Raw genomic sequence first — 21,759 nt, 5'->3', positions numbered from 1 at the left:
TTCCATTGGAGGAAATGTATCCGTCCTCTTTTTGCTAAATGTTTTGCAAATTTTTTCTTTCTGAAAAAGTAAATTTTTTCATAGTAGATATTTATCAAAAATTATAAGTTCTGCTTTTTTAAAAGGTCATTTAAGATTTGTGGCTCTAAATGTGTTTTATTTAGCTGGAGAGAAGGCAAAAAAATGGCTGCTTGGATTGTTAAAGTTGCAGATTCCTGAACTGGGAGTACTAATTTTGTTGTGTCATCTGTCATCTTTACTCTCTGATTGGTACAGTAATATTGATTAAACAAGTAAGAGAAAAACAGAAGCATACGATTCTGTTGAGTAGATTAATTTAGAAAAAGTGTTAAATGTTGGAATTGGTTAAATATTTGACAAAAAGACAATAACATCAAAAACAACTGGACTGCAGTTTTTTGATTTGATATAATCATTAAAAAAATGCTGCATCATTGGAGACTACTCCCTTTCTCCCTCTAGCGGCCATCTATTGTTTGGAGAGAGAAAAAAATATAACGGCATCATGGGTAATGTAGTGTTTTAATCCAACGCTCTGGTAAATTTCCCGTCAATAGAACGACATGTACCAGGATCCTTTGCGCGTATAAACGAGGCTAGTCCCAGCTGCGGTGATTTGACAGCGGACAGTCAGCTTCCAGCAGAGCCCCGGCTACGCTACGGTTAACGGTCGCTGACGTTCTTTGTTCGCCTTCAATCACTTTCTGGTCACCGGCCACCTCTGCGCGGAATGTCCGACGGCGGGGGCACGGAGGAGGGCACCGGCACCATGGAGGTGTCGGCCGTCCAGACGGTGGCGGACACCTCGGTGCTGCAGAAGCACATTCGCAAGCTGGTGCCGCTGCTGCTGGAAGATGGCGGCGAGGCCCCGGCCTCCCTGGAAACCGCCCTGGAGGAGAAGAGCTCCGTGGAGCAGATGAAGAAATTTCTGTCCGACCCCCAGGTCCACACCGTCCTGGTGGAGAGAAGTGCCCTCAAAGGTACTTCCACACCGATAAACTAGCTGCACTGTAGGCTTAAGTGTCGCTTTAAACAGCCATTAAACGGTAAATTATTCAGTTTGTCGTCTAATTTGGAGTAAAAACGCAACTTTTCTTCCTTCTCCACCTGTTAAATCTATAACGGCTACGTCACAGGGTGGGGTTGGAAAAATGGAGCTGCTCAGTCAGCTTCATCTGACCTGGACTGTCTGTGTTGACGTCTGGTCCAGTAAATTAAAAGTGTCCCAATAATGTTATTTATCCCAGGGATTTGAATTCATCAAGTACATTTATTTATGTATATACAGAACACTGAGTGAGAATTTTCACGTTTTAGACCACATGTGTCAAACTCAAGGCCCGCGGGCCGAATCTGGCCCGTCAAGATAATTTATCCGGCCAAAAAAAGCCATATCATGTCATAAAGTAGAGGCACACATCCTTATAAAGTGGCTAAAGCTGTGCCTCCTGTAGAGAATGTTGATTTTTTTTTAACTGTGTAGCACATTAGAACAACCCAGAAATCTCCAAAAAGAGAAGTGATGCAGAATGATGAGTTTAAAGTGTAACTCACCCCTATATCAACTTTTTTTTTGAGGATAAACTGTATAAACTGGGCCTAAAGGTGCTACTTTTATGTTACTGTGCATTTTTCTAAATATTTCTGTGACCCGAAATGAAATTATGAAATCAAAAGTATCATCTATACACCTTCAACCGGGGCTTTTAATGACTTCATGATGTCAAAATGGCCTAATACAGCAATGAGGTTGACACCCCTAAATTATTTAAATAAGTATTATTTTGTGACCATATTATTGTCCACGCAGTCATCGGTTAGGACTGCTGACTGGACCGTTTTCCAGTCATTAATAGACGGCTGGATTGAAGCATAATGGTGGAAAGTCGAGTACAAGGAAGGAGTGTGCCAGAGCAGTGGTTTAATCTGCAGCATATGGAGGAATATAAGGATTCAGGACAGGCACTGCACCACACATGGCTGATCAGTATCTGCTTTAAAATCCTTCTTTTGTTTTGTCTGATAGAATATAATAACTTTGAGAATCTGATTTATTTATTTATTTTGGATTTTCAATAGCTGTATTAGCTGTAAGCCCAAATTAAAAGCATTCCATTCAATGTACCCTGACTTCAAAATAATATTTCAGTGTCATAATTTATTCAGATGCTCCTGCATGTTTTAGTGCAATAACTTGGAGTTGATATTTCTCTTAAAATGAGAATAAATCATTTTGTTCTAACTGGATGCTGCATCTTTGGGCTCCTATCATGGGATCCTGGTTCTATCAATGAGAGCATTGTCTTCTTCAGCTGCAGGCGAAACGATCTGCCTCTCAGCTGCATGATTCTTTTATTATTATTACAGCTGTGTTTTTAATCTTTGAGACCACACATGACCAGCCACACTGTCAACCTCCTACATAAATGCTCCCAGATTAATTTCCTGCTGCAGGGCTACTGCCGATAGACTTCAGGTTAATACGTTTCTAGCATTTAACTGCCTCTCTTCAGTTATCGTTTGCTTTATTTTATGTAATGGTGTTAATAAATGGCTGCCTCCTTCAGGAAGGAAGTAGGACAGCATTAATGCAGGACATTTGAAACTATTCATACCACTTCCTGGTTTCTTTATTGAACCGTTTTAAAAAAAAAAAGTATTGTGAGCATGACATTTACATATTTATATTGTCATAATTTAGTATTTAAGTGGTGGCAGCATCATGCTGGTCAGATGACAGGAGACCTGAGGCTGGGGTGGAGGTTCTCCTTCCAGCAGGAGAACCAGTCTGAACATGTACCTGGAGATATTATGGGATGGTTTAGAGCAGATGACATTAATGTTAGAATGGCCTAGTCAAAGTCCAGACCAAGCTCCAGTTAAGACAGTTAAGATAAACATGACACAAGAATTTGAAAACCATGTTGCATTAGTGTAACATTTCACAGCTGGGATAAAATACAGAGACTGAGGCTGGAACGTGACAAAATGTAAAGTTTAGGCGTTATAAACCTTTAAACAGCACTATATTATAAGCTATCAATGTAGCAGGGGTTAATCAGCGATGGCAAATCATTGTTTGTGGGCCTCAGGCTGTTCAGTGACAGATAAGCTGCCAGAAAGGCAAAGATTATAACATTTCTAGACCATCTTAAAAATCATTTTTCTCGTTATCACCATAAATGTGACATACTAGGGCTGGGCCGTATGGACCAAAAATAATATCTCTATATTTTTATGCTCAATGCTGACATATGATATTTATCTATACGTTTTTCTTTTCATACTGTAATTATAAAACGGCGCCTTAATCAAAGCTTTTATCCTGAATGTCTCACAGACGCATATTTAATTAAAAAGCTGTAGATAAACATAAAACAGTTGAAAAAAAACCTACTGAAATACATACAATTATAATTATGATGAAATAAGCGATATAGTCTCATCTTTTATCTCTTTATCAAAATGTCGATGATTCTAAAATCTCAGATAGTGCCCAGGCCCACGCGGCGTTGTGGTCAAAGTTTGATCCGTTTCCCTGCTTCTCTCACAGAGGATGTCGGCGACGAAGGAGAAGAGGAGAAGGAGTGCATCAGCTACAACGTCAGCATCGACATACGCTACGGCATCAAGTCTAACAGGTGACAGAGTCGCACGGCTTTTAGGAAACAAACGTTTCTCCCCCTGAAGGTCCGGCGGACTCAAAGCGTCTCTCTCCTGCCGTCTCTCACAGCTTGGCTCTGATCAAGAGGACCGGCGTCATCGACGCAGACAAACCCATCTCCACCCAGGTGAGGGTGCTGACCCTCAGCGAGGATTCCCCCTACGAGACCCTCCACTCCTTCATCAGCAACGCCGTTGCTCCTTTCTTCAAGTCCTACATCCGTGAGTCTGGGAAAGCAGACAGGTAATATAGCGATGGTCTCCTTAAGCTCCGCCTTTAGAGCGCAGGTGATGTCTGACGGCTTGCTCTGCTGCTGTTGCCCGTAGAGACGGGGATAAGATGGCTCCCTCTGTGGAGAAGAAGATCGCTGAGCTGGAGATGGGCCTCCTGCACCTGCAGCAGAACATCGAGATCCCTGAGATCAGCCTGTTGATCCACCCCACCATCACCAACGTTGCCAAGCAGTGCTACGAGCGCGGCGAGAAGCCCAAGGTCACCGACTTCGGAGACAAGGTGGAGGATCCCACCTTCCTCAACCAGCTGCAGTCCGGAGTGAACCGCTGGATCCGAGAAATCCAGAAAGTGAGTCGAGCAAAAATCCCCCGCGGCTCGGTGAGCAAGTGTTAAATAAACGCTGCTAGGTGTTCTGACTCTCCTCCTCCTCCGCCAGGTGACCAAGCTGGATCGGGACCCGGCCTCAGGCACGGCCCTGCAGGAGATCAGCTTCTGGCTGAACCTGGAGAGAGCCCTCAACCGGATCCAGGAGAAGAGGGAAAGCCCCGAGGTCCTGCTCACCCTGGACATCCTCAAACACGGCAAACGCTTCCACGCCACGGTCAGCTTCGACACTGACACGGGTAAGAGGCGCCGGCCTTTTGGCGCTGCCGCCGGACCCGCTGGACCCGCTGGATCCGCTCAGATCTGGAGCCTCTGATCTTCTCCCCGCAGGTCTGAAGCAAGCCGTGGAGACCGTGAACGACTACAACCCGCTGATGAAGGACTTCCCTCTCAACGACCTGCTGTCCGCCTCGGAGCTCGACAAGATCCGCCAGGCTCTCATCGCCATTTTCACCCACCTGAAGAAGATCAGGAACACCAAGTATCCCATCCAGAGAGCGCTGCGGCTGGTGGAGGCCATCTCCCGGGACTTGAGCTCCCAGCTGCTGAAGGTGCTGGGGACCAGAAAGCTCATGCATGTCGCCTATGAGGAGTTTGAGAAGGTTGGTGTTGCTCCGTGTCCCATCAGACTTTCTTTCTTCCTGCCTGTTTTTAGCTTCTTTAAAAGTAATTTGGCACCTTTCGGCTTCCCGGCACAGGTGATGGTGGCTTGCTTCGAGGTTTTCCAGACCTGGGAGGACGAGTACGAGAAGCTGCAGGTGCTTCTGAGGGACATCGTGAAAAGGAAGCGTGAGGAGAACCTGAAGATGGTGTGGCGTCTAAGCCCCGCCCACAGGAAGCTGCAGTCCAGGCTGGACCACATGAGGCGCTTCAGGAGGCAGCACGAGCAGCTGAGGGCCGTCATCGTCAGGGTGCTCCGCCCGCAGGTGAGGGACCCACAACCCTTCAAGCTTCAGAGCTTTAATGCTCGTCTCCTGCTGTGGTGGACTTTTAAAAAGTTTAACCAAACATCAATGAGTTTAGGGAAGTAGTTGTTTTAAAACAGGGTTTCTTAACCTCTTTGACCTCAGGGCCCATTTATAATATCAACAATCTCACAGGTTACCAAAATGGCTGCACTTTTTATTGATTTGTATTAAATGTCTTGCACAATGATAATAAAAGTGTTCTGTTATCCAAATCTAATCTAAGAACAAGTAACACGCTGATACCTTTTTATTAAAAATAAAAAAACAGAAACCAACATACTTTGATGCTCACAAGAACATTTACTTTTCAAGTTTGTATAAACCTGCACATCCAGATTAAATCCTGGCCTAGAATTAAGTGAAAGAAATCAGCTTGTGATAAAAATTAACTTAAAGGGTCAAGTATAAAAGTACTCAGTAATTTGACAGTAGTAGCTGTCAAATTACTGACTGCTAATGGGGATCCAAATCAATAAACAATAAACAATAGTCATACAAATAGAAAATCAGGAAAATTATGTCCTTATATAAACATTTCTAATAAATAAAACACATATATTATAAAAAACATGTTTTTATCAAATAAATTGTAATAAATAAAGTGCAAAAAAAATTACAGCCTTTAAATCTGTGAATGAATCTGAAGATTACTTCAACAGCCTTCCTTTAGTGATGGTAGAACCAGAAGCATTCCTCCATTTACGTCTGACAGGGTTCCTGCGGATCCTAAAAAGTCTTAAAAGGCATTGAATTCTGTAACATAAAACTGAGGCCTTAATTGGCATTAAAATGTCTTAAATAAGTCTTTCTTAGGTCTTAAAATTGTTACTAGGTCATAATTAGGATTTTATTTTTGTAATCCTTACCAAACAGTAAAATAATTGACACAATTAGATTTTTTTTTTTAATTTACCAAACGGCTCAATGTAACCATTAATGGTTCCGTCCCGATAGCGGAACCAATAAAAACTGTTGCGGCCGGACCATAGCTGCGAAAAAGAGTTGGCACTGGATATGTTGTGGTTTTTAAAACTCATTTATAGTTTATTTTATTAGGGAACAAAAGAAAGTTTTTTGAATTCAGTTCAGTAGTTAAAAATCTGTAATTTGTGTTTTTTTTTGTTTTGTTTTGTTTTTTTTGCTTTCTTCCTATATGGAATGTTTTTTTAAATTTTAAACATGTCTACTGGGCCAGAAAGTAATGGTTTATGTTAAAATAAACATTTGGGTGAAGTTGTCGCAACCAGGTTTATCTTGTTTATCGTGAAGTTGGTCTTAACTTTTTATTTCAAGTGGCATTAAAAAGTCTTGAATTTAACTTGCCTTATGCTGTAGGAACCCTGGCCTGAGAAACTTTATTCTTTCCATATGTTCATCCATTAATGAGACACTCGGGCTGTCTTATCTGTAAATGCATCTGAAAAGTGCTTCAGAAACCATCATGAGCGTTGGATGTTTGGTTTCTAGGTGACTCCTTAACTTTGAAGGCAGCATCCGTCCTCACATTGTGCTCTGAGCTCTTTGTCTTTACCTCCATTAACAAAGACAAACTTAATAAATTCTGCAAATATTTCGTCTTTTTTTGGACGGGGGGAAGGTCATCGTTTCCGTTTTAAATACTTCTCCATTTTCAGGCCTTTGCAGTTTTTCTTCTTCTGTTTATCAAAGCTTGTGAAAATAAAATAAAATAAAAAAAGACTCATTACCGCCACCAAGTGGTGGGCTCTGTTATAATCAAGTTTCTCCAGTTACTGTTATCTAGACTTGTGATCCTGCAGCCCACAGGTAAAAAAATAAAACTGTAAGCTTCTTGCGGACCTCTAGGTGGCGCCCAACTGTGGGGCGGGGCCTCGTCGTTAACAATGGCTGTTTTTTAAAATACTTTAGTTTACATCACAATAAGTCTTTAAGGTTTTAAAAAGCTCTGCACCAGATGAGCCAGAAAGCTTTGGTTGCTTGCAGGTCTCTGCGGTGCCGCAGCACGCCCCTGGAGAGACGGTCGAGCCCGAAGACATGAAGGTGGCTGGGGTTCTCTTCGACGCCGCCGACGCCAACGCCATCGAAGAGGTCAACCTGGCGTACGAGAACGTGAAGGAGGTCGACGGCCTGGACGTGTCCAAGGAAGGCATGGAGGCGTGGGAGGCCGCCATGAAGCGCTACGACGAGCGCATCGACCGCGTGGAGACCCGCATCACCGCCCGCCTGCGCGACCAGCTGGGCACCGCCAAGAACGCCAACGAGATGTTCCGCATCTTCTCCCGCTTCAACGCGCTGTTCGTGCGCCCGCACATCCGCGGCGCCATCCGCGAGTACCAGACGCAGCTCATTCAGCGCGTGAAGGACGACATCGAGTCGCTGCACGACAAGTTCAAGGTCCAGTACCCGCAGAGCCAGGCCTGCAAGATGAGCCACGTCCGCGACCTGCCGCCCGTCTCCGGCTCCATCATCTGGGCCAAGCAGATCGACCGGCAGCTGACGGCGTACATGAAGAGGGTGGAGGACGTCCTGGGCAAAGGCTGGGAGAACCATGTGGAGGGGCTGAAGCTGAAGCAGGACGGCGACAGCTTCAGGGCCAAGCTCAACACTCAGGAGATATTCGACGACTGGGCTCGCAAGGTAGGCTCTTATCTTCCCGCTGAACGCCTTTCCTGTAGGGCTGAACAATTAATCGCATTTTCAATATAATTATAAAACGCAATTTCCAAATCGCAGTCAGCAATTTTTGGCTATGTAACAATTAGGGAATCAGACACGTCCATTAGGTGTTGGTAAAATGCTTAAAGTGGGTTTGCCTCCACATGGAAGGGAAGACCGTTGCAGCAGTGAGATAATCTAATTTTATTAATTGTATTACAGGGCAGTCAAAAGTAGCCGGTCAACGGCGGCAAATCGCCGTCTATAGCAGCTCCTGCCGCCGCCTACTTTTCCCCGATTATACATCCCAAAAATCAGCTTAGCATCTGTCTCCACTGAGAGCAACATTAACGAGTGATTGGGTTCCTTGTTCCAACAGAGATGCTACTTTTCCGATCAAAACACAGACCAGTGTTATGCCGAAAAGTGCAATAAAACCGTGAGAGCCGACGTGAGTTTTGAAACTGAAAAGCTTTTTAAGCGGAAGATCGAACGTGCAGCACCGCGTTCATAGACCAGTGTGATGCCTTCACGAGCGTCAGAAAGCTATGGTGCATTCAGGAGCATGGGACATTTCAAACTTACAAGGAAAGAGGCATAAAACGGAATAGAACTTAACTCATACAGGAATGTATTTATCCAGAAACAGCGTGGGCTTTCTTACAATACTGAATGCTCTTTAATTGTATTTCTGATATTTTTTGATTATGCACATCTGTTAGCTTTTTATTCTGAAAAACCTATAATATTACATATAATAAAATATAATATTACAGGGGATGCATTTTGTGTTCGTCTCTAGAATCCTCGTCGATGATATGATATTATGTGTGTGATGAGTGCAAGTGAAATTAAACTGAGATAAGAAATATCGAAAGAGCAATATGACTGAAATAAATTCAACATGTAAATTCAATTTCAAATTCCAACCCTGTATTTTTATCATAAAAATTCGACTTTGTTCGTGAAGAAATGTTACGATCGTTTTTAGAACAGAACTGTGAATAATAATAATATGAGTAGACCTCACCTAATCTGATCTGTTTTATGTGGTGCTAGTAATTCAAATTAAACAACTTTTATGCAAATGGAGATTACCTTACTTTGTTAAAACATGATGATAACATCATGTGAAAAAATAATGTTTTAAGAATAATGATAAAAAAAATGTTTTTGAAGAATTGATCATTCACATTTTTTCCTTTTTATTGAATTTGAAACATGCACTCTGACTCTATTGTTTAAATAATCACCTGTCTTGAAAGCTTCCAAAATATATCAGGGAGAGTCTATTTTTCAAAATTCTCCCCTCCGGGGCTCGGGCACCGGCATAAGTGCACCCTCCTACTTGATAGTGTGCGGCCTGCTACTTTAAAAAAGTTTGACTGCCCTGGTATTACTTGTTTTAGAGTTTATATAATCATACATAGCATTAAGTACAGGTCAATCAGTTTAATACATAGACTTGTTTGTTGGTTGCACTTTATGTTCAACAAGGATTGATGTCAAAATCAACTAAAAGCTGTTCTCTTGAATAATATTCTGATTAATAGAAACATTAAAAGTTCTTGTTTTAAATAGTCCTTGTTTACAAACATCTTTATCTAGATGCCATTTTTGTTGCTTGTGGTTAATGCAGAGAAAAGTCAAAATTGCAATTTTGGTTGAAATATATTGTAGGCAGAACGCAATAATTTCTGCTCTGAGTTTAGATGCTGTGGGTCTTTTAGCAACTAATCTGCACAGTGAGGAAACAAAATGATTTGTTGTTTGTATATGTTTAAAAAGACATGATAAATTAAACTGGGGGGAAAAAATCGCATTAAATCGCAATATTAAGAAAAAAAAATCGCAATTAGATTATTTTCCAAAATCGTTCAGCCCTAGTTTCCTGTCTTTCTGGTGTCTTTAGGTGCAGCAGCGTAACCTGGGAGTGTCTGGCCGCATCTTCACCATCGAGAGCACCCGCGCCCGGGGACGCACGGGCAACATGCTGAAGCTGAAGGTCAACTTCCTCCCGGAGATCATCACGCTGTCCAAAGAGGTCCGCAACCTGAAGTGGCTCAGCTTCCGCGTTCCCCTGGCCATCGTCAACAAAGCCCACCAGGCCAACCAGCTGTACCCGTTTGCCATCTCCCTGATCGAGAGCGTGCGCACCTACGAGCGCACGTGTGAGAAGGTGGAGGAGAGATCCTCCATCTCCCTGCTGGTGGCCGGCCTGAAGAAAGAGGTGCAGGCCCTCATCACCGAGGGCATCACGCTGGTCTGGGAGTCCTACAAGCTGGACCCGTACGTTCAGCGGCTGGCTGAGACGGTCTTTAACTTCCAGGAGAAGGTGAGTCTTTACTTCTCACCTTCAACCAATCAGCAGCTGGGAATCCTGCAGAACCGCCGTTTGGTGCTCCTGCTTCCAGGTTGACGACCTCCTGCTGATCGAAGAGAAGATCGACCTGGAGGTCCGCTCCTTGGACACCTGCATGTTCGACCACAGGACGTTCTCCGACATCCTCAACCGGGTCCAGAAGGCCGTGGACGACCTCAACCTGCACTCCTACTCCAACCTCCCCATCTGGGTCAATAAGCTCGACATCGAGGTATGCAAGCGTGAACCAAGTGGCTCCTAAAAGTATTCAATCCCCCTGTGATGGACCGAGGTAAAAATACATGAGGAGTCACAGGAAATTATTCAAAAGTTGGGTTTTTTATTTTCAACCCAAAAGCCAAACTTACAAAAAATGGTGGGAGAGGTCAAAAAAGAAAAACAAACTTTAACTGAAGCAAACTGTGCCCAAACTAACTGACTGCACACTCAAACATAACTGACCTACAAACAAATGACACACAAGGGTATATATACCACTGAGCTATATAATACACTGGAGTGCTAATCACCGTCTGTTTGAACGAGTCGCTTTGAAGCCACCAGCCGCCATATTGGTACTCCCTATTTCCCCCCAGTAACTAGGGAATATGTGCGCTACAGCATCGAATAACGAGGACTTTCTCGTGTTCAGGGGGAGCTTAAGACTTTTAAAATGTCAAATGCCATATAGTTTTATGTTATGTTCTAAAAATATCAAGTACTGAGAAAGTCATATGCTGAAATATTTTGCATTTTATTCATTTAAATATGTATGTTTAACATTTATAAATATATAAATAACAATATACAAAAACATATATTTACATATGTGTATACATATATATATACATATATACATATACACATACTTATATATACATATATGTATATTTAATATGAATAACATGTAAAATATTTCAGCACCTAATTTCCTAGTAGTTGATAGTGTTAGTACATCCACTGACTGTAGAATTACCTGTGAAACGTTTTCACTCAGCCAGAAAACTGCTTGTTGTTGCAACCAAATCCTATGGGATTCTGTGAGAGTAGGGAGGAGCAAGATGGCGGCCAGTGACTTCAGTTTTTCGGCTAAATCAGCACTCCAGTGTATTATATAGTTCAGTGATATATACACACTGGCTGATCAGACCAATTAACACAATTGGGGTAATTAAAACCAAACAAACACTCACAAATGACAAAACAAAGCAGTACAGTTGAGTTTGGCAATAAACTAATCTAAGAACAATGAAAAACACACAACCTCTAAATACAAACTCTAAGTGAAATACAAAACAAAGAAAGAAAATACAAATTCCCCCCTTCCAGCAAAAGCAGGTGGAACAGTCCAATTTCTCCTCCCCGGTATTTTGGTGATCTCAGCCCTGGCAGCCATCTTTTGTCTGGCTAAACTCCCAGGCACCATGGAAGGTAAGAAATAAAGATTAGTAACAAAAACACAAAAAAGATATGGATAATTGACTAAGTACAAAAGTGAACTAAATGTGCGCGCTTACAAATAGAACACATGTACTTAAACTAAGAATAAAGTTTTATTGCAAACTAAAGTGTGCATATACTGATTGGTAAATGAAAAGTGCATGTGTGGTACAGACTTTTAAGGTGTGGCCATGGGTTTGGCCATCACACCCCTTTCAGCCTATAAACCCCGAACTTACTCTGATACCTTTAAATAAAGTCCACTGCAGCCGTTCCCTTCAGAAGATGCCTGATTAGTAAATGGAGTCTGTGTTCAAGCTAACCTGCGTTCAACTGCAGCTGATTTGGTTCTGGCCTCAGAGGTTTGTTAGAGAGCAACCAGCATCACGGAGACCAAGGAACCCAGATGTTCACTGCAAAAACGGAACTAGAAATAAGTAAAATATTCTCTAAAATTAGTGTATTTGTCCTTGATTTGAGCAGGTAAATAAGATGATTTGCCAATGGAATAAGATTTTTGCACCTAAAATAGGAACAATTCATCTCCATCTGCTTATTTTAAGTGCATGATGTCTAATTATCTTATTTACCTGCTCAAATCAAGGATTAAAACACTAACTTTTAGAACATTTTACTTATTTTTAGATCAATTTTTGCAGTGTTCTGGTCCGGTTTAAAGCAGAGTTGGGTTCTAGAACAACTAAACCAAATATAGAGATTATAAACTCTATAAAGCTAAACTGCCCTAGTAGAAGAACCGGGATGCTAATGATTCTCTCCACTTGTCCTTAATGGAAGAATGTGGAAATTAGCTGCTCAGATGAGACAGAAATTAGGGTTTGGCGATATGCCCAAAAGTTTAATCACGATATATTTCTTAATTTCAGTCAATATGATATAATTACAATGTCGATATAAACACAAAAGCCTCAGAAAGACAAGAATGACACAACAGATGCCCGTACAAACTTATGACGTTTACAAAACTCATCCAATATAACATTTTAGAAATATTTGCTTTAGAAACTAAAACCCATAAAACTACATAAAACCTGGAACCTGAGTCAGTAACAAATGTTTGTTAGGCTGGCCTAGTCAAAGTAAGAACCTAAATCAAATTGAGTGTGCAGCCACATTAAAGAGGAAGCTCAATCTGACGTCAGTTTGAGCTTCAGATGCTTAACACCAACCTGGAAAAAGTCTCTAAAAAGGAGTTTTTTTTATTAATTATTGACTCAGGGAACACCAACATTTTAATAATTTTATTTATATGGGGGGAAAAAAATTAAACCATGCTCCACTTTCTGCTGGTTTCACCTAAAATCGCAGTGGAAACCTTTTAAAGTTTGTGGTTTTTAATGTGTTGAAATGTAAATAAAGCTTCAGAGCCGTCGTTCCTGCGCGGCGTTTCGTTGGCGCTCGTTTACTCCTGTGGGCTAACAAACGGCGCCGGTTCTCTCAGATCGAGCGCATCCTGGGAGTGCGGCTCCAGGCGGGCCTGAAGGCCTGGACCCAGGTGCTGCGCGGACAGGTGGAGGACAAGGCGGACGTGGACATGGACACGGAGGCGCCTCAGGTCGGCCACAAACCCGGAGGAGACCCCAAGATCAAGGTCACTGTCACACTCACTCCACCTCAGAGCTTAAATAAAACAAAAATCATCTGAACGCTCTGAAAATAAGTTCCTCTCTTATTTCTAGAATATCGTCCACGAGCTGAGAATCACCAACCAGGTGATCTATTTGAATCCACCGATCGAAGACTGCCGCTACAAGCTCTACCAGGAGATGTTCGCCTGGAAGACGGTCATCCTGTCTCTGCCCAGGATCCAGAGCCAGCGATACCAGGCAGGCCTTCAGAAAAATCACGCTAACTAACGCTCAGCGCCGCCGTTGTCTCATCCAGTCGCTCCTCTTCGCATCAGGTGGGGGTCCACTACGAGCTCTCAGAGGAGGAGAAGTTCTACCGCAACGCCCTGACCAGGATGCCCGATGGTCCCGCCGCCCTGGAGGAGGCCTACAACGCGGTGGAGGACATAGTCGGCGAGGTGGAGCAGTACGTGAAGGTAGGCGCCGCGTCGGCCCGCTGACTTCTGCTGGCCTTTCTGTTGCCTGGAGATTTATCTCCTGTGGTTCCTGCGTCCAGGTGTGGCTGCAGTACCAGTGTCTGTGGGACATGCAAGCTGAAAACATCTACAACCGCCTCGGCGAAGACCTCACCAAGTGGCAGGCCCTGCTGGTCCAGATCCGCAAAGCACGAGGAACCTTCGACAACGCAGAGACCCGCAAAGATTTCGGACCCGTCATCATCGACTACGGCAAGGTAACGGCTCCGGTTTCCGTGGCGTGAGCTCCCCCCTGTGGTCGGATCTGGTCGTGCACCTGAGGCGTTTACAGGATCGTTTCTGACCCCCGTCTGCAGGTCCAGTCTAAAGTCAACTTAAAGTACGACTCCTGGCACAAAGAAGTCCTCAGCAAGTTCGGCCAGATGCTGGGCCAGAACATGCAGGACTTCCATTCCCAGATCTCCAAGGTAAGATTTCACCGGCCTGACTGTAGATGACCATTTAGGATTCTTCATTAGGAACCAGACTGTAGATTCAGATTGGTTTTGTCCAGCCTTTAACTTTCATCAGGAACAGAGGGGATGGCGTTCTGTGGGGGAAGCACTCGCTGTATAGCAGACGTTAGCTTGGTTAGCGTTTGTCAATCTGTGTATTCCCTGGTACGGCTGGACGATAATTCAATAACAATATGTATCGATTGATGGACACGTATCGATGATGGGGGGGAAAAAAGGGTCCATAAAAAGTTGAGTAGAATAACAGTTTTCCTTCCTTTTGCATTCTATCATGTAGGTTAATATTAGTCATTACATCCTCGCAACCAATCACATCGCAGACCCACGAACCAAGCTCCGCCCCTTCAGAGTTTAGCAAGCACGTTTTTTTTTTTTTTTTTTTTTTTTTTTTTTTTTTTTAAACTTGCAGTTTTTGTAAAAATTGGTTGAATTAAAAGTTTCAGTGTTTGTGTCCGTATCTAAAAATATCACTTAGAAATTACACTGATCAATATCGATAATTATCAACAAATTCAAAACATTTTATTTTATCGATAAATATTTTTTCTTTCTTTTTTTTCTTTTTTTTTTTTTTTTTTTTTTTTACTGTTTTTATGTGCTTTTTTTCCTGTATCGTCCTGCCCACTCCCTAGTGAACGTAGATCCTTACATTAACTCCATCATGTCCACATCCACTGCGTTCAGTGACATTTTTTAGCCTTCTTATCTCTAGCTAGCTCTCCTGCAGCCTGGATGAACCGCAGACATTTAAACAGACGGTCACCCGTCTGATTATCAAGCTGAACACGGGCAGGTTCTATTATTTATTTCTTTTCTTTACTAGTTTGTGACGTTGTCTTCCTTTCCGTTCTCAGTCTCGTCAGGACCTTGAGCAGCATTCTGTGGACACGGCGAGCACCTCGGATGCCGTCAACTTCATCACCTACGTCCAGACGCTGAAACGGAAGATCAAGCAGTTCGAGAAGAACGTGGAGGTGAGCTCTCGTGTTCAGCGGCCCGTCGTCGCTGAGCTCCGTTCTCCTCCCGACTTCACGCTGAACCTTTTCTCCTCCTGCAGTTGTTCCGTAACGGACAGCGGCTGCTGGAGAAGCAGCGCTTCCAGTTCCCTCCGTCCTGGCTCTACATCGACAACATCGAGGGCGAATGGGGCGCCTTCAGCGACATCATGAAGCGCAAAGACACCGCCATCCAGCAGCAGGTGGCCAACCTCCAGATGAAGATCGTCCAGGAGGACAAAGCCGTGGAGAACCGCACCACGGACCTCCTCAACGACTGGGAGAAGACCAAACCCGTCGCCGTAAGACAAACTCGTCCCTCACAGAGCCGTAAAAACCACATTTAATACTTCAGCCTCACCTTTCCTCCTCGTCTTGTAGGGAAATCTGCGTCCTGAAGAGGCCCTGCAGTCTCTGACCATCTATGAAGGCAACTTCGGCCGTCTGAAGGTGGAGAGGGAGAAGTGCGCCCGTGCCAAAGAGGCGCTGGAGCTCACCGATACGGGACTGCTCAGCGGCAGTGAAGAGCGAGTGCAGGTCAGGCCCAGACGGCAGACTAACTATGATGCAGATAATAGTAGAAATATCCCTGTGACCGTTTCTACCTCCTGATGTCATGCTAAGGTCGCCCTGGAGGAGCTGCATGACCTGAAGGAGGTGTGGTCCGAGCTGTCGAAGGTGTGGGAGCAGATCGACCAAATGAAGGAGCAGCCGTGGGTCTCTGTGCAGCCGCGTAAGGTAGGGCGAGTAAAACCGGCGTCGTTTTTTCCCCCGGCCGGGTTCTGCACAGGCTGACGTCCGCCGCCGCCGCGTGTTTTGCAGCTTCGCCAGAGTCTGGACGCTCTGCTGAACCAGCTGAAGAACTTCCAGGCCCGTCTGAGGCAGTACGCGTCCTACGAGTTTGTCCAGAGGCTGCTGAAGGGATACCTGAAGGTCAGGAAGCGTGCTCCGCCCGTTGTGTGATCGTTGGACGGAGACGGGGACTGACGTCTCCGTCTGTCCCCCCCCCACAGGTCAACATGTTGGTGATCGAGCTGAAATCAGAGGCTCTGAAGGACCGCCACTGGAAGCAGCTGATGAAGCGGCTGCACGTCAACTGGGTGCTCTCAGAGCTGACTCTGGGTCAGATCTGGGACGTGGACCTGCAGAGGAACGAGATGGTGGTGAAGGACGTCCTCCTGGTGGCGCAGGGAGAGATGGCTCTGGAGGAGTTCCTCAAGCAGGTGAGGAGTTGGCGGCGGTAGGAACCGACCCGCTGAATTCATCCTGAACGTGCGTTTTTAGTAGTGTTGCACCGATACCATTTTGATGCATGTCACTTAAATGCAGCCTTCTCTCTCCTGACTATTATTACAGGGTGCTTGCGCAAGTCTTGAAAGTCTTAATAAGTATGGAATTTTGAAACACTGTTTCCCAGACCTTGGAAAGTCTTGAATTTTGTGTGAAACAGGGTTCCCGCGGATCCTTAAAAAGGCTTAAAAGGCATTGAATTCTGTAATATAAAATTAAGGCCTTAATTGGCATTAAAATGTCTTAAATCAGTCTTTCTTAGGTCTTAAAATTGTTACCAGGTCATAAATAGGATTTTATTTTTGTAATCCTTACCAAACAGTAAAATAATTGACACAATTATAATTTTTTTAATTTACCAAACAGCACAATATAACCATTATTGGTTCCGTCCCGATAGCAGAACCAATAAAAACTGTTGCAGCCGGACCATAGCTGCGAAAAAGAGTTGGCACTGGTTATGTTGTGGGTTTTTAAAACTCATTTATAGTTTATTTTAGTAGGGAACAAAACAACGTTTGTGAATTCAGTTCAGTAGTTGTTAAAAATAAATCTGTAATTTGTGTGTTTTTTAGCTTTCTTCCTATATGGAATGTTTTTCAAAAATGTAAACATGTCTACTGGGCCAGAAAGTAATGGTTTATGTGAAAATAAACATTTGGGTAAAGTTGTCGCAACCAGGTTTATCTTGTTTATCGTGAAGTTGGTCTTAACTTTTTATTTCAAGTGGCATTAAAAAGTCTTGAATTTAACTTGCCTTATGCTGTAGGAACCCTGGTGAAAGTCTTAATAAAGTATGGGGAAAAAATGTATGATAGAATTTTACAGTATGCTCAAAGACATTGTGAAATGAGAAATAAGAAGGTAGGCTATAAAACTATAATTTTACTAACTGGTCATGTACTCTATTAGCCTAATGGACTCAAACACTTGTTTGATGTGAAATTTATGTACTTGTGATTTTCATGTTTTGAAACGTTTTCATCAGTAAAAGCATAATTTACTGTGAATAATGCATTTGTTCATTGAATACTAGCCTATAAAAATTAACATTTCTAATAAACAGATTGTACAATCTCAACCAATGAAGTAGGCAGTAGGTACTCAAGTATACAAGTACATAAAGTTAAGGTCTTGGGGAAAAAAATATCAGTTTTAAAAAAGTCTGGAATTTTTATTTGGAAAAAGAGCAAGCACCCTGTATTATACATGTTATATAAGTTCATATATAAGCCAAAAGTTTATTCCACTATTGTCTCCCATTCCAGGTAGGCAATAAAAAGTTCTGCTACCCTATAGTTAAATAAACTTTTGGCTCTCAAAGGCCTAAATAGTGATGTATAATAGTACACTGCAAAAACTGATCTAAAAATAAGTAAAATGTTCTTAAAGTTTGTGTATTTATCCTTGATTTGAGCAGGTAAATAAGATTATTTACCAATGGAATGAGTATTTTGACCCCTTAAAATAAGATAATTAGACATCCTGCACTTGAAATAAGATGATTGAGATGAATTGTTCCTATTCTAAGTGCAAAATTCTTATTCCATTGGCAAATCATCTTATTTACCTGCTCAAATCAAGAACAAATACACACATTTTAAGAACATTTTACTTATTTCTAGTTCCGTTTTTGCAGTGTAGTGCAACAGTAAGATAGTAAAATTACATTAATAATTGAATAATCTCATTTAAACTCTGAGTTTTGGCTCTCAAAGGCCAAAATAGTGCAACTTTCATGAACTTATATAACATGTATAATAGTCTGGAGAGAAAAGGCTGCATTTAAGTGACATACAAACATCAGAACAGTATTGGTGCCTATTTGTTGGTACTCGCTGATACTGATAACAACATTTTAGTGCTGGATCGGAGCCCCGTCCCATACTGGTATCGGTGCAACACTAGTTTTTAGTCCTCGATGCCGTGCAGGAGCTCTGAACCGAGCGGCTCGTTGGTCTCCACAGATCCGCGAGGTGTGGAACTCGTACGAACTGGACCTGGTCAACTACCAGAACAAGTGCCGCCTGATCCGAGGCTGGGACGACCTCTTCAACAAAGTCAAGGAGCACATCAACAGCGTGTCGGCCATGAAGTTGTCTCCGTACTACAAGGTGAGCGCCGCTCTGCTCCTTTGGGTTGGACCTAGGGCTGAACAATTAATCGCATTTTCAATATAATCGTGATTTAAAAAAAACGCAATTTCCAAATCGCAGAGTCTGCAATTTTTGGCTATGTAACAATTGGGGAATTAGACACGTCCATTTAACCTGACAACAGCCAGCTGTATGTATCGCTCCGCCTAGCTCCACTCACATCCATCTGGGACACCGCCATAGGCATTGCCTTTACTGAAGGCTGGGCCTTATCAAAACTCCTTGCATATGATTGGATAAGCCACTTGTCTGTCATCTTTATCAACGTGCTATTTCAACCACTCACACCGAAGCTAACCCGTGACGCTGATGAGACCGACGCCGGAAAAAAAAAACTTTTTTTTTTTTATGTGTTTGCGGCTCTAGTGCAGGGTTTCCCGCAGCGCTATCTTGGCGAGGCGGCCGCGGAAAACGTGTCGTCCACCCCCCCCCCCCCGCTCCGCGAGCCGGTCCGCGGAAAACGTGTCGTCCAGCCCCCCCCCCCCCCCCCCCCCCCCCCCGCGAGTCGGTCCGCCTCGCATAAGCAAATCCATGCGGGAAACACTGTAGTGGCACACCTTTTATTGACAGTGAGCTGACAGGAAGAGGGGGAAGACAGGCGGCAAAGCGCCGCGGGTCGGAGTCGATCCCGGGCTGACCGCGTCGAGGACTAAAGGCCTCCTTATATGGTTCGCGCTAACCGCTAACCGCTCCGGGGCGCGTCCGCGTACGCGCCCCGGAAAACAAAACTTGCCAAATCCGGTCGGGAGAAGGGCGAAAACATGGTTTCCACCAACAAAAGCCTTCAGAGCCGTTCTCTGATGTTCTTTTAATGAAACAATATCAGATAGATTGGACAACACGGAGGAAATAGCAGCATCAATGCTAACGCTTGCTTCCTCGATGCGAGCCGCCATTGTTGTTGGAATCTCACGGTGGCTTCTCCACTACGTCACAGCCATGAAACACCCGCCCTGCGTCCTGATTGGCCAGACCAAAAATTTGGTTGGGGAAATCATTTTCAATGAGCGATGTCCCAGATGTATGTGAGTGGAGCTAGGCGGAGCGAGACATACATCTGGCTGTTGTCAGGTTAACGTCCATTAGGTGTTGGTAAAATGTTTAAAGTGGGTTTGCCTCCACATGGAAGGGAAGACAGCTGCAGCAGTGAGATAATCTAATTTTATTACTTGTTTTAGAGTTTATATAATCATACAAAGCATTAAGTACAGGTCAATCAGTTTAATACATAGACTTGCTTGTTGGTTGCACTTTATGTTCAACAAGGATTGATGTCCAAATCAACTAAAAGCTGTTCTCTTGAATAATATTCTGATCAATAGAAACATTAAAAGTTCTTGTTTTAAATAGTCCTTGTTTACAAACATCTTTATTTAGACGCCATTTTTGTTGCTTGTGGTTAATGCAGAGAAAAGTCAAAATTGCAATTTTGGTTTAAATATATTGTAGGCAGAACGCAATCATTTCTGCTCTGAGTTTAGATGGTGTGGGTGTTTTAGTAACTAATCTGCACAGCGAGGAAACAAAATGATTTGTTGTTTGTATATGTCTAAAAAGACATTATAAATTAAACTGGGGGGAAAATCGCTTTAAATCACAATATTAAGAAAAAAAATCGGAATTAGCTTTTTTTCCAAAATCGTTCAGCCCTAGTTGGACCGGCCCGTTTTTATAAAAACTGACTCCTTGCCTTTTTTTAGGTGTTTGAGGAAGACGCTCTGAGCTGGGAGGACAAGCTGAATCGCATCATGGCTCTGTTTGACGTCTGGATCGACGTCCAGAGGCGCTGGGTGTACCTGGAAGGCATCTTCACAGGCAGCGCCGACATCAAGCATCTGCTGCCTGTGGAGACGCAGCGGTTCCAGAGGTGAGACACGGCGACCCAGAAGGTCTAACGATGTCTGCTGGTTCCTGTTGGTCCGTGCACTGAAGCCCCCCCCCCCCCCCCCCCCGTCTTTCTCCTGCAGCATCAGCACAGAGTTCCTGGCCCTGATGAAGAAGGTGACCAAGTCTCCTCTGGTGATGGATGTGCTGAACATCCAGGGCGTGCAGAGATCCCTGGAGCGGCTGGCCGACCTGCTGGGAAAGATCCAGAAAGCTCTGGGAGAATATCTGGAGAGGGAGAGGTCCTCCTTCCCCAGGTGAGGAGCGCTCCACAGGGAGCTGCTGGTGTCTGTGGTACCTCCTTTACTCCTTCCTTTACTCCATCCCTCCTTTGCTCCATCCCTCCTTTACTCCATCCCTCCTTCCTTTACTCCATCCCTCCTTCCTTTACTCCTTCCTTCCTTCCTTTACTCCTTCCATCCTTCCTTTACTCCTTCCTTCCTTCCTTTACTCCATCCCTCCTTCCTTTACTCCTTCCTTTACTCCATCCCTCCTTTGCTCCATCCCTCCTTTACTCCATCCCTCCTTTACTCCATCCTTTACTCCATCACTCCTTTACTCCTTCCTTTACTCCATCCCTCCTTTACTCCATCCTTTGCTCTATCACTCCTTTACTCCTTCCTTTACTCCTTCCTTTACTCCTTCCTTTACTCCTTCCTTCCTTCCTTTACTCCATCCCTCCTTCCTTTACTCCTTCCTTCCTTCCTTTACTCCATCCCTCCTTCCTTTACTCCATCCCTCCTTCCTTTACTCCTTCCTTCCTTCCTTTACTCCATCCCTCCTTCCTTTACTCCATCCTTCCTTTACTCCTTCCTTCCTTTACTCCATCCCTCCTTTGCTCCATCCTTCCTTTGCTCCACCCCTCCTTTCCTCCTTCCTTTACTCCATCCTTCCTTTCCTCCTTCCTTTACTCCATCCTTCCTTTCCTCCATCCCTCCTTTCCTCCTTCCTTTCCTCCATTCTTCCTTTCCTCCTTCCTTTACTCCATCCCTCCTTTCCTCCTTCCTTTACTCCATCCTTCCTTTCCTCCTTCCTTTACTCCATCCTTCCTTTCCTCCTTCCTTTACTCCATCCTTCCTTTCCTCCTTCCTTTACTCCATCCTTCCTTTCCTCCTTCCTTCCTTTACTCCTTCCTTTACTCCTTCCT

At 43.8% G+C, this 21,759-nt stretch overlaps 1 protein-coding gene across 1 annotated transcript in view; it reads left to right on the top strand.

The window, feature by feature from the left end:
- The first annotated feature begins 629 nt into the window (after window positions 1-629).
- The window catches only part of dync1h1 (dynein, cytoplasmic 1, heavy chain 1), a 64,391-nt gene continuing 43,261 nt past the window's right edge, over window positions 630-21,759 (top strand). Inside the window, exons 1-24 of the mRNA XM_036150480.1 lie at window positions 630-1,001; window positions 3,575-3,662; window positions 3,755-3,928; window positions 4,012-4,267; window positions 4,356-4,542; window positions 4,634-4,905; window positions 5,002-5,229; window positions 7,234-7,887; window positions 9,818-10,240; window positions 10,320-10,499; window positions 13,170-13,319; window positions 13,408-13,554; window positions 13,632-13,772; window positions 13,853-14,029; window positions 14,129-14,239; window positions 15,142-15,261; window positions 15,345-15,584; window positions 15,664-15,819; window positions 15,907-16,020; window positions 16,105-16,215; window positions 16,296-16,505; window positions 18,540-18,686; window positions 20,429-20,595; window positions 20,696-20,869. Coding sequence (XP_036006373.1) covers window positions 752-1,001; window positions 3,575-3,662; window positions 3,755-3,928; window positions 4,012-4,267; window positions 4,356-4,542; window positions 4,634-4,905; window positions 5,002-5,229; window positions 7,234-7,887; window positions 9,818-10,240; window positions 10,320-10,499; window positions 13,170-13,319; window positions 13,408-13,554; window positions 13,632-13,772; window positions 13,853-14,029; window positions 14,129-14,239; window positions 15,142-15,261; window positions 15,345-15,584; window positions 15,664-15,819; window positions 15,907-16,020; window positions 16,105-16,215; window positions 16,296-16,505; window positions 18,540-18,686; window positions 20,429-20,595; window positions 20,696-20,869 — 4,877 coding nt within the window. The 5' untranslated portion in view covers window positions 630-751. The remainder of the gene's footprint in view (window positions 1,002-3,574; window positions 3,663-3,754; window positions 3,929-4,011; window positions 4,268-4,355; window positions 4,543-4,633; window positions 4,906-5,001; window positions 5,230-7,233; window positions 7,888-9,817; window positions 10,241-10,319; window positions 10,500-13,169; window positions 13,320-13,407; window positions 13,555-13,631; window positions 13,773-13,852; window positions 14,030-14,128; window positions 14,240-15,141; window positions 15,262-15,344; window positions 15,585-15,663; window positions 15,820-15,906; window positions 16,021-16,104; window positions 16,216-16,295; window positions 16,506-18,539; window positions 18,687-20,428; window positions 20,596-20,695; window positions 20,870-21,759) is intronic.

The sequence above is a fragment of the Fundulus heteroclitus genome, chromosome 19, assembly GCF_011125445.2.
Source record: "Fundulus heteroclitus isolate FHET01 chromosome 19, MU-UCD_Fhet_4.1, whole genome shotgun sequence".
NCBI classification, from domain to species: Eukaryota; Metazoa; Chordata; class Actinopteri; order Cyprinodontiformes; family Fundulidae; genus Fundulus; species Fundulus heteroclitus.
The sequence above is the reverse complement of the archived record's forward strand: the minus strand, read 5'-3'. Positions and strand labels throughout refer to the sequence as shown.